General features: G+C 36.5%; 1 protein-coding gene across 3 annotated transcripts in view; it reads left to right on the top strand.

The window, feature by feature from the left end:
* Positions 1–12719, top strand: part of FBXO15 (F-box protein 15) — an 88205-nt gene that overhangs the window by 42661 nt on the left and 32825 nt on the right. For 2 of the 3 annotated variants that reach the window (XM_027852438.1, XM_027852439.1), the window contains exons 6-8: positions 1752–1878; positions 4992–5074; positions 5914–6059. In XM_027852438.1, the coding sequence (XP_027708239.1) occupies positions 1752–1878; positions 4992–5074; positions 5914–6059 (356 nt within the window). Of the gene's footprint in view, positions 1–1751; positions 1879–4991; positions 5075–5913; positions 6060–12719 lie in introns of those variants that run through there. The other variant, XM_027852440.1, reaches the window with a different exon arrangement.

Below are 12719 nucleotides of genomic sequence, written 5' to 3'. Positions count from 1 at the left end.
GAAATATGTTTTACTCTGGGGAGGAAGGATAAAGTAAGGCTTCCTAGAGGACGCAGCTTTTGAATTAAACTTTAAAGGAGGGGTAAGAATTGAGCAAGTATGGATGACATTCCAGGCATGGAAATGGGAGCAGACCAGTTCTGCTAAAAGATAAAAAATTATAAATCTGAGCTATTAATAATAATAGTAATAATTGATAATGATAATTTGTGGGGAGAGTTTTATGAAATAGGGAGGGAGCTATGTAGCACCAAATTTGGGAAAGCACATTAAAAGGATATGTTTTTAATGTGATTAATAGTGGGATTATAGGTTTAGGTCTAGAAAGGGACAGTAAGAGGCCATATAGTCTTATCATTTTACATATGAAGAAACAAACTTAGTTACTTGACCAAGTTCATGTAGATATAATTGTATCTCACGTTGGTGAAGCATTTTAATGTTTACATAATATTTTCTTCATGACAATTCTGTGAGGTAGGTAGTAGTATGAAGTCTTAATTGTATGGATGAACAAACCGAGGCTCTGAGAGTCTAAACTCCTTGCCTGTAGTCATAAAGTTATTAAATGTCAGAGCCAGTATACCAATCCAGGTCACATAATTCTAAGTCCAGTGATCTTTCTACTGTATTCCACAATGTACTAAAATGTCTTGATGCTTTAGTGGAAAATTTTCAGTCACCCTTTTCCTGTAGAGATTCTATATACATGCTATATAGCATGTTAATAAAGCCTTTAGAATTGACTCCTAAACTAATGTCCAAACCAACATTTAGAAAAAATATTTTTGAAAAGGTTCTGTTGGTTGCTAAGGATGAGGAGAGTCCTAGGTGATTATTATACTGTTTGCAATATATTTTAATGTTAAGGTTGATTTTAAAATCTGGCTAATGTTATTTGATTCACTTTGTCAAAATTTCTACTTATATGTTATTTGTAATTTATTGCCAGTCATTCAAAAGAAAATTTCTACAATGTTTGCTTGTATGAAAATATTAAAAACAGATTTTGTTTTATAATTTGTGTGTTACCAAGTCAACATTTATAAATTCTGCCCTAGTAATCAATTTAGAAGGCTTTTTCAGTCTAACAGTAGTCTGATTTTTTCAGATAGCCAGTTGTTTGTTTTATTGAAGAACAAAATGATATAGTGCAACAAATGATGGACAAGATAAATATGGTTTGAAATTCTGGCTCTCACCTTAAGAGGTGTTATCCTGGGCAAGTCAGTTAACATTCCTGAATCTCAGTTTCCTCATCTGTAAAATGAGGATAATGCTTGGACTAGGGGTATTCAAGAAGAACCTTTTGTTAATCTTAAAGTGTTCTATGAATGTGAGTTATATTTCAGTTTCTACACATGACTTTTAAATCAGCTTAGATTTATTATTTTTTTCTCCACTTGGTCAGCATCATTTATGTAGTGTTCTTTGTGACTAAAGCACTGTGTAGTAGGTATTAAAGGAACGAGAGAAGATAATTTTGTCTCCCTTGTTATCTTTTGACTAGGCCATTGAATTGCAGAGAGAGTAATGGGAATGCAATTTGAATGAGAAGTGAATGAAATTGATGGGCTATTTTCCTATTTCTCTACAAAAGCTAACTTTTTTTTTTCTCCTCAATGTCACCAATTGTAAAAGTAGATTTTTAATATCTTCTTAATTGGCATTCTTAGATGTGATAATTAACAATTCTGATAATACTAAAACTCACTTCTGTCTTTCCTTGGTTTGGCATTTGATGTTCAAAGACCTCGAAGGCGTTCCTTAGTTGCCGAGTACAATCTGACTAACCTAACTAAATCCACTTCGATTGGCTCTGACAGACTTATTCGGACGTTCTGCCTAAACCCAGGGCTTCTAGTTGGTCTATGGAAGGTAAGAATGAAGTCCTTTTTGTGTAGTGGAGTTCTGTTTACCTCTGTGTGAAAACATTGGTATGCATTTGCTGCTTATAACAGGTCAATATTAGGCTTTATGAGGCTTATATTATCACAACCTGTATTCACTGCTGTAATGAATTTTCCTGTATTCTCAAGGTTTTATTTAACTGTTAACCACATGTGAATGATTAACAAGTCCACGTTTCTAGCTGTGGACCTCTGATTTCTTCAGTCTTATGTTTCTAGCTGTCATCAGACATCAAAAAACACTGACACCTGAATTTAACATGTTGAGAATGTTTTATCTTCTTTTTTAACAGATATAACACCACTATTTCCCTTGACTCCTTAAAATCAAAACATTTTTGTCTCTTTGCTTTCTTTTGTCCCTTACACTCGTATCACTAAGCCCTGCTGATTCCTTCTTTACAATGTCTTTTGGATTTTCTTCCTTTTCAGTTCTGCAGTCATCACTTTCCATCAAAAGTCATTACTATCCATCCCCTTTCATTGATGGATAAATATGCTGGCTCCCTGGTTGGTTTCTCTGCCTCTCATCATTCCCTTTCTAATCCATTTTGCATACAACTACTAAGATAATATTAGTGAAAGACTGTTGTTATCATGTCACTTCTCTGACTCCCCTAATCCTGATTAGGATTTCACTCATATCAAATCCAAACTATTTACCTTGGCATTTAAGGTTTGCTACCATCTGTACTCCTTTTGTTCGTTATCTTACCAACTTATTTTATATACAGACTACTCTGTGTAGATTTCTACTCCATCCAGACTAATGTTCTGCCATTTCTCCTACACCACTCTGTGACTTGCTTTAGTATATCCTTATCATTGCCTCAGATGCACTCCTTCCCCCACACACTCCAACCTTTCCTTAAAAACTTGATGAGAACTCACTTCTATTAGGAAACTTGCATGATTATCACTTCTTACCTATTAACTTCTCCAGTTAGTTACTTCCTCAGCACCTATTCACTCTGTTACTCTATATTGCACCTGTTGATATGTTGCTTAGTTCATGTGCTCTTCTGTTGTTTTATCTATGTGTGTTCCATCTAGATTTCAAGTTTTATGAGGCTCAGGACCATGTCTTTGGCTTCTTTTATACTCTTCATCTGCATACTCACCCATAGAGCCTATTGTGGTTCTTTTCATATAGTTAGCTCTCAGTGAATGTTGCTGATTGCCCAGGTAGGACATTGAACATAATTTACCATTTTAGAAGGGAATTTAACCATTTGCCCTTCCCCCATTAGGTCAGTTTCTTGTTTTTCAGTGGAGTTAGTTGATTGCTAGCTCTCTTTATGGAGTTAGATTCTCTGGGTAAAAGAAGTATAGTCTTACATTTTCATACCTAGGTCAAATCTTTGCAGGTCTGAATAATTGGTTGATAAGGCTTTATCCCACATGAGTTTAGGATTCTATGCGACCATTTTCATTCTGGGAATAGTGTATAAAAGGGATGATGGGGGTGGGGGGAGTAGAGAATCATGTCTACTGTGGTTTTTGTTACTCCTTCCCTTTTGTACCCTGCCTTTTTTTTTTGTTTTTGTTTAGTCTCCTTCAGGTTATTCTGTGGAGATGACTTATAGGACATTTAGTTAAATTCTCCAGACATTTATTAAGTGGTTACCATATATAAGGTACTGTGCTAGGTCCTGGGGATACAGCATAGTCCTGGTCTTCAAGGGATTTGCAGACTAATGCTGGGGAAGGAAGGTAGGGACGAAACATGTACAGAAATAAGTATATTACAAAATGGAATGTGATAAGAGCAAAGAGCAGTTCCATATAAATGCTATGAGAAATTTGAGGAAGGAGAAATCACTTTGAGCTGGAAGAATTGGGAAAGGCTTAATTGAAGGAATGTCAGCAGAATTGAACTTTGAAGGAAGAGAAGGATTTCAATAGATTGAGAGATGGCTGGAGTACCTACAGGTCATGGGGTTTGTGCAAGTATTCAGAGGTGGGGAAAAGACTGGAAGAGATTGGGATATTCAGAGGGCAAAAGGAAGAATAGTGTGAAGGTAAAGCTGCAAATGTAGATTGGACCTAGACTGCAGAAAACCTTGAATTTCATTTCTGAACAGTGGTAGATTATTTTGGCAGCAACGTTTAGGATATATTGGAAAGCATAAGGGACCAGAAGCAGGAAGACTAGGCTTTTAACACTATTCTAAAGCATAATGTAATGAGGCTCTGAATTTAGGATAGTTGCAGTGTGAGTGGATAGGGGTGGATGAATCCAAGAGATATTATGGAAGTAGAATTGTCAGTAATTGGCCACTGATTATATATTGGGGAAAGGGGGGGAGGAGTAAAGATATCTTCAAGGTTTTTGAGCCTGAGTGGCTTGGATATTAGTACTGTCATTAACAGAAGCAGGAAATTGGGAGGAGAAAGTTTTTTTGGAGGGGAAAACACAGATTGTGTTTGAAGCTCTGGTTTGCTATTCAAGCAGAAGTATACATCATGCAGTTGGAAATACAGTAGTGGAACTTAGGGAAGAGATTAGGGTTGGTTACATAGTCTTGGGAATCATCTGCATGGAGGTAATTGAAACCATGAGAGTAGATGAGAATGCTAAGAAAGAGTTAAACTTTTTAAATATCTCATTACACTGTTAACAATGATGATTACTGGTGAAATTAACTGTTCATGTTCAAGTTGGATTATTTTTAGCTTTCTTTTCTATTTGTAAAGAATACTAAACTTTTTTTTGGAAAAGGTCATAAATATTTTCAATGTTATCTCATATATGTATGTATCTGTCTGTCTGTTCATCTGTCTATCTATATCTCTATTATCTTGTTCCTTCCATAAGTTCCAGGATGCTGTAGGTTAAGTCTTTATGGGTATCACTTATAATACAGTGTTTGTGTGAATTGTGGCTGTCCTGTCTGTTAGTATAATGTATAAGTCTTATTAAATAGTAATTCTATATTAGCAGTAATAATACACTAGCATTGTACCAATCTTGTAGCAGCATTTACTGGCAAGATTTATGTGCCATTTTCTTTAAGAAGACCTCATAAAAAGTTAAAGTAGTCTGGGTGAAAAATGTATTCTTTGTAATTAACTTTCCAGAAAGAGAAGGAAATGGCTTTTGTTATGGCGAATCTTCATTTTCATCTACTGGTGGAGAGAAGCACTTTAGGCTCAGCCACTGTGTACGTACTGAATTCTTATTTTTTCACGTTTTGTAGAGTAAATGTGAAAGAGAATCAGAATTTCAAATCAACTTATGCTAAGGATCATTACAAAGATCTTCAAACAATTGGCATAGACCAGTGGCATGTTGCTGCTGAAGTTTCTGTATTATTCATGAGCACATTTTCTTTATTTGTTTGGGGCTAAAAAATGTGTCATGATTATGGATGATTAAGGGGAAACAACTTCCATTATAGCAAGAAGTTGTTGCTTTTCTCAGTCCCCCTTACTGAGAGAATTCTTGCTTTCTTTCTCAGAAAGATTTGTGATTTATCCCCTTTATTGAATAGGACTTAATCTTTCTGAGTTGCAATCTTTTTACCTAGTTTTAAGAAATAGTGTTACCTTTGGCACATTTTTCTGCCTGAAGGTATTCTTTTATTGTTGATCAGAATGCTAAGAAAGGGATAGAGTTGCCTTTAGATTGTCAAGAGTCCTGGGAGTATATTTCTAAACACCATGGACCAAACGTATTCACCCTGGGTGGGGTTTACTCATGCATATTTTATGTCTTCTAGTTGGCCACAGAACTGATATCCTGCATTGGTTTGGAGAAATGAACATTTTGTAGGAGTTAACAAAGGCTCTGTCAGTTTAAACCTCATGTAGTTATATAACATTGAGAATTATTGGGAATCTTGTTGTCTTTTTATATTAGTGGTGACAGTGATGGGGTATGTATGTTTTTAAAAAATAAAATTATAGAATCCTAAATCTTAAGGGCCCAAAGTGACCTTTGTGTTTGACCTTTGGTATTGTTTGTTGAGTTACATGTTCGTGTGTATTTTTTTTTTTAAAGCCCTTATATGCTGCCGCCTCACATTCCTTTTCTGGATGACATTGACCAACAATATGGACTACATGGTTATCAGCTCCATGTTGACATGCACAGTGGTGGAAGTTCCTACCTTTGTGGTACCTTTCGTAATCTCTTCAGCAGGAAAGGTGAAGTTGATTGAATTTTAATTTTTATTTCACATTTTTGAAGTAGGAAGGTCTGATGAACAAAGTTACAACTAGCAGTTCTTAGGCCCTGTCCAACAGCTATCCACTTTTCCTAACGTGTGACCCCTTTTCCCTTCTGTGATACCTTTTCCCTTCTCCATGCAAGTCATAGTTGTAATCTATGTATCTCAATTCCTAGGATGTGTGCTGGTTGTTTCTGCGTTTCTCTTTCCTCTTTTTAGCATCGTAACTGTCCCCAACATGGCACCCATTTTATCATCTTCCCACTGGTGCTCGTACTGTGTTCAAATCCTTCTCTTCCCCTTATCTCTTGAATTCCTTGTTGGCAAGGGAACAGTAGGAACAAATTCTGGCAAGAGGGATATTAGTGAGAAGCATCATCTGATGACTGTGCTTCTTCCTTTTTTGGCCTGTATCCTCCTGCAGCCTATCAATCAAGCCTGAGCTGACTATACTCAATATTTAGTGCCAGAGTACTTCCTGACAATGTGGTAGGCCCTAGAGCTGGATTGTGCAAAACAATTATAATTCCTGAAATGATTGATGAATATATGTATGGCATAACAATGGGGGAAGAGGACAGGACCTATGTAAAATAGGAATAAGGAGAGACTAGTGCTATCTCTTCTTATTTGTTACATCTGACTCCAAGCCAAAGCCAACAACTAAGCTTGGGTCTAGTAGTTTAAAGAGAAAGGGAAAGAAACTTGAGATAAGGAGCCAGAGGGGAAGGGAAAAGCTGGGGAACTTTTGGTGATTAAGTTAGAGGGAAGGAGAAAATAAGACCACTGGGTGGGGTTAAGATAGAGAAGAAAGAGGGAGGGAGTAGAGGAGTGGGAAGGGAGCAAGAAGAGATGATGTATAGAATAGCTAGGAATGGAAGGAAGACGTTTTAGGAGCTGGTATATGTGCCTAAGTAGAATGGGTAAGAGCAATAATAATTCATAGAACAATGGTGAAGGATTGAATAATAGCTCACATTTACATTATGCCATAGCAGTGCATCTTCCTTTGAAGCACCCTACATATACCACCAGTAGGGAGACCGCTTGAAGCTACTTCTCTAGATTAAATATCTCCAGTTTGTTTAACTGATTTATCAAAGGGCATGCTCTCAAGGCCTTTTACTATCCTGATTGTCCTCGGGATATTTGCACGCTTATTTGTGTCTTTCCTAAAATGTGGTACTTACAATTGAATATGTTATCTCCATATGACATCTAAACAATGATCACTATATTGAATCTATCAGTTTCCTTAGTTCTGGGTATTATACTTTTCTTCAGTCTTAGATCATGTGTTTAATTTATATTAAGTTACCTATCTATTAAATGCCAAGATCTTTTTTTAGATGTACTCCTGTCTAGTCATAGTCTCCATTTTATATTTGAAAGTTGATTTTTGAACTTGAGTATAAGACTTTCCTTCCTAATTAATTTCATCTTACTAAATTTCTCACAGTATTCTAAGAGACACTCAAGATTTTTTTGGATCCTCCCTGTCATTCATTGTGTTAGCTATTCCTCCTAGTTTTGTGTCATCTGAAGATTTGATAAGCTTTCCACTTATATCTTTATGCAAGTCATTGATAAAAATATTAAGTAGAAGAGATCCTTGGAGTGCTCTACTAAACACTTTTTTCCTAATTAATATATAATGATTAATGTCTATTCTTATAGTCTAGCCATTTTGCCAGTTCCAAATCTATGTAACTATAAAAAGACATTAAATTAGTGTGATGTGACTTGTTCTTGGTGAAGTCATGCTGGCCTTTGGGGATTGTTGCTTGCTTCCCTTTCTGAATGGTTACTAAGTTCCTGTTTAATAATAGGTTATAGAATTTTGCCAGGAATCCAGATCAAGCTTACTGGCCTGTACTTTGTAGACTATACTCATATATTCACAGTATTTCAGAATTAGAAGGGACTTAAATGGCCATCCATTCCAACCCATACCTGAAAGGAATCCCCTAGCTTTAGCATACCTTACAAGTTGTTATTCATCCTCTGCTTGAAGACATTTAATGGTAGGTTCCCTGTCACTATAGACTACCCACTAAGGTAGTCTGTACCACTTTTGGACAGCCCATTTATTAGGAAATTTTTCCTGAAATCATACCCAAATTTCCATGTTTGTAATTTCTACCCATTTGGCCTGGTTCTGCCCTTTGGAAAAAAACGGTTTATTTCCAATAAAAACAAAATTAGATCATTTGCCTTTCTCTAGTCCTACAGCACTTCCCATGTTCTCCATGATCTTTCTGATTATAATATCCTGTCTTTCCATCTTTCTCTCTTTCCCATACTTCCTAAACGTATTCTTTCCCCTTGCTACAATCATGAGGTACTTCCTGTCTTTTCCTCTGTGCTTAGTTTATCGCCCCTGTAGGTTCCTCCCTTTATAATCTTTTGCCCTGTAGTTAATCAGTTCAGTTATTATCCACTTTTCCCTGACTTTCTTGTCTTTCTGCTACTCATGCCTTTTTAGCTCTCAATATTTCATTATTTCCACTATCTAATTCTTCTTACACTCATGGGATTATAAATTTAGAACTATACATGGCATCATATTCCAACGTCCTTATTTTACAGATAAAGAAACTCAGAACTTGGCCTGAGATTAAGAGGCCCAAGGAAATTAAGTGACTTTCTAAAAATCAAATAGATCTAGTAATTATGAGGAGTTTCCTCTAAGTATAGAGTCAAATCTTTTTTCAGTATTCCATCCTGTCTTTTCTATGTTGCTGTAAGATATCATGCAATCATGCTCACTGGTTACAGATTTATATTAAATAATTTTAACTAGGTCTTCACTGCTATACAGTAATCTTTTTTATTCTTCCCTAATTGACCTTCTGTCATATTCCCTTCGGCACCTGTTCCAAATTTGCAAAAGGAGGGCGCATCTGTAATACATGTGAGAGGAGGGACTTTTCTTATGCAAAAGAGAAAACTGGGAAGGTATCTTTGGAGCTGATATACCATTGCTCTGGTTTGGACACACTCTTCTACTGTCATCTACATAAAGGAAGAAAAGAAGGAAACAAGCATTTATTAAGCTTCTGCTATGTACCAGACACTGTGCTAAGCACTTTAAAAATATAATATTTGATCTTCACAACAACCCTGGGAGGTAAGTGCTATTACTATCCCTATTTTATAATTGAGGAAAATGAGGTAGGCTGAAGTTAAATGACTTGCCCAGGGTCACATAGCTAGTGTGAGACTGGTCTCAAGCTGGATGTGAACTCAGGTCTCCTGACTCCAGGCCCAGCATTCAATGAACTGTGCTGCCTGGCAGCCTGAAAGAATATACTTTAAACAAAACTCTTTGATATGTAAATCTTAGGCATATATTTCCTTTTCCTTTTTCTAATTCAGATAGAAGATTTTAAATCCTTTGCTCCTTTGTTCTCTTTCTGCTCTTCTCTTATCAACTCTTAATTCTGAAGTATTCCTCCACTCCTTAGCCACTGAATGCAGCTGAGGGTCTCTTAACTTTGCCTATTGACTATTTTAGAAATTCACATATTGCGATCTCAGCTGGACTCTCATTGTATCATTCCTTTGGATCCATCATACTTGATTCCTTGTCTCAGTTCCCATAGAAGCTATTTCAAATGTCATCTTTCCTACTCAAGCTCTGCTTCGTCTCTTTTTAGGGTCTTATCTCTTTCTGAAAAAATTGAGGCCATTTGATATGGACTTTATCTTAGCCCATTCTCTTCATCTCAAAACCCTGGATATCTTCAACTCTATTCATCTCCCAGTCTCTGAAAAGAGATGGTCTTTTTCCTTGCCAAGGCCACTCCTTCTATATGTGGATTGATTCCATTTCTTACCATTTTTTCTGGTGGACTGCATCCTCATCCCTCCTTTCTCTTGAATCTTCATCCTTTCTCTGTCTACTAGTTCCTTCCCATTGCCTTCAGACGTGCCCAAGTCTTCCCCATCTTTAAAAATAAAACAAAAGCTTCATTAGACCTCACAATCCCCTCAAGATATGATCCTGTATCTCTTCTCAAATCTGTACTCACTGTCTCAACTTGTTTTGCTCCCACTCTTCAACACTTAGCTTTCTGGCTCCTAATCTCATCACTCAACTAAAACTGCTCTCTCCAAGGTTACTAATAATCTCTTATTTGCCAAATCTGATAAAGTTTTCTCAGACCACCTTTTTCTCTCCATCTCCTGCATTTGACATTACTAAACACACCGAATTGTACATTCTCTTCTCTCTAAGTTTTTGTGACATCGTTCTCTTCCTACCTTCCTAATCGTTCCTTCTTGGTCTCTTTTGTGGGCTCATTGTTTGTAATGCTGGCATTATCCTGGTCTCTCCCTCACCCTACATATCAAGTCAATTGCTAAATCTTTCTGTTTTTTTCTTTACAACATCTCTTAAATCTTACCCCTTCTCTCTAATTCCACAACTGCCACTTTAGTTAAGGCTTTGTTTATCTCTTGCCCAGTTCCTAATTTGGCTCTGTGCCGCAAGTTTCTTCCCACTCCAGTTCATCCTGTACACTGCTGCTAAAGTAATTTTCTTTAAATGCAGATCTGACCATGTAACTCTCCTATTCATTCAACTTCAGTGACTTCTTATTGCCTCTAGGATGAAGTACAAAATCTTCTGTTTAGCTTTTAAACAGAAGCTAAGGCTTCTGTTTTATAGAAGGCATACCACAACCCAGCCCCAACCTATCATTCAAGTCTCATTAGATCATTACTCCCTTCCTGTACTCTGTAAATCCGTCTCCTTTCTCTGTTTTTGCATTAGTCATCCCATTTACCTAGACTGTATAGGATCCTTTCTTTGCCTCATAAAGTCCCCCTTTTCCTTTTAGTTGCTGTGTAAGCATTATATTCTGCATGAAATCTTTCTTGATTCCTTTAACTACTAGTGTCCTTCTTCTTAAAATATTTACTATAAATTTGTATTTATTAACTTTTAATTTCTGCTGTATAGACTTTAATATGTGCTTCCTTCATTAGAATTTAGACCCATTTCGTATAGGACCTTGATTGTACTTGTATCCCCAGCAACAGCCAGTTAGTCAAAAAACACAGATTAAATGCCTCCTATGTGGTGGGTACTGTAGGCACTAGGGAGACAAAGAAAGGCTTTGACAGTTCCTGCCTTCCAGGAGTTCATAACCCACAATGTCTGACACTTAGACAGTTGATAAACACTTGCTGATTGATAATTACTTGTTTGGAGGATCTTTTCATTAAATGAAGGAATTAAAATGGATAAGAGAAACTGATCAAATCTTTTCCTCGTTTTTAAATTCAAGGAGTCTTTATTCCAGTTGCTGTAGTAAATGGACTTAATTTAATCTCATCTACTTTTTATTGCCAAACTCCTATAAAAAGTTTCTGATTAATATTTGCTTACTTCTCAATCATAGGATCATAGATTTAGAGCTAGAAGGGAACGCAGAAGTCATTAAGTCTAGCTGCTTTCATTTTGGAGGTGTAACTGAGATCCAAAGATGGGAAGTGACTTGCCCACAGTTTTACAGTTAACAGTGTCCAAGACAGGATTCAGACCTAGGTCTTCCTAATTTCAAGTCCAGTGCTTCTACCACTACACCACAATGCATCTCTTCCCTTTCAATCAGGTTTCTGAGATAGTCTCCTTTCCCTAAAACAGGCTTTTTTCACAGGTTATTGTTGATACCTTAACTGTTAAATCCACTGGCTTTTTCTTAGTCATTGTACTTCTTGACCTTTCTGCTGTTGCATATGTCTTCCTTCCTGGCTTTCTACTGTTTTTTTTTTCTCATTCTTATATATGTCTAACAACTATTCCTCAGTCTTCTTTGCTGGCCCACCCATTTATCTCATACCCCTAATTATTAATATTCTTCAAGGTTCTATCTCTTTTGTCTTTATACTCTGTCAGTGATTTTAGTAGCTTACTTTGTATCACCCAAATTGATGGATACAACCCTAATCTCTTTGCTGCATCACCAAGCTGCTTATTGAACTTCCCTAGTTGAATGTTATTTCAGCATTTTAAACTCAGAATTTCCAAAGTCAAGCTCATTATCTTCATCCTTTTCTTTCCCCTCCCCTTAGCAATTTGCCGTTCCTCCTAACTTCTGATTTCTATTGGGGGTAGCATTATCATTCCAGTCATTCAAGTTTGCAACTCACATGGGTGTCACTCCATTTCAGGGCTTCATTACCAACGTTACCTGGAGTATTTTAATAGTTCCTTAATTGGCTCCACTACTTACAGCATTTCCCTTTTCCAATCCATCCTTCACTCAGATACTGAAGTAATTTTCATAAGGTACAGGTTTGATCATGTCACTCCCTTGTTCAATACCATTAGTGGGTTTTTATTAGCTCTAGGATAAAGTACATACTCCTCAACCTGATTTATAAAGCATCTCACAATCTGGCTCCTCCCTGCCTTTCCATCTTTATCTCACATTACACTATTATTATCAAATTTTACCGCTAACTTTTCACTTAATTGAACTCCATATTCATCTCCTATGCATTTAAATAAATTGTACCTTATATTTAGAATACTCTTCTTACTTATCTATAGCTCTCAGATTCTGTATCTTCCCTTAAGGATCTCTTTGCTGCATCACCAAGCTGCTTATTGAACTTCCCTAGTTGA

This window comes from Vombatus ursinus, unplaced genomic scaffold (genome assembly GCF_900497805.2).
Source record: "Vombatus ursinus unplaced genomic scaffold, bare-nosed wombat genome assembly UNPS02009573.1, whole genome shotgun sequence".
NCBI lineage: Eukaryota > Metazoa > Chordata > Mammalia > Diprotodontia > Vombatidae > Vombatus > Vombatus ursinus.
Note: the sequence above shows the minus strand (reverse complement) of the source record. Positions and strands in the feature narration are given on the sequence as shown.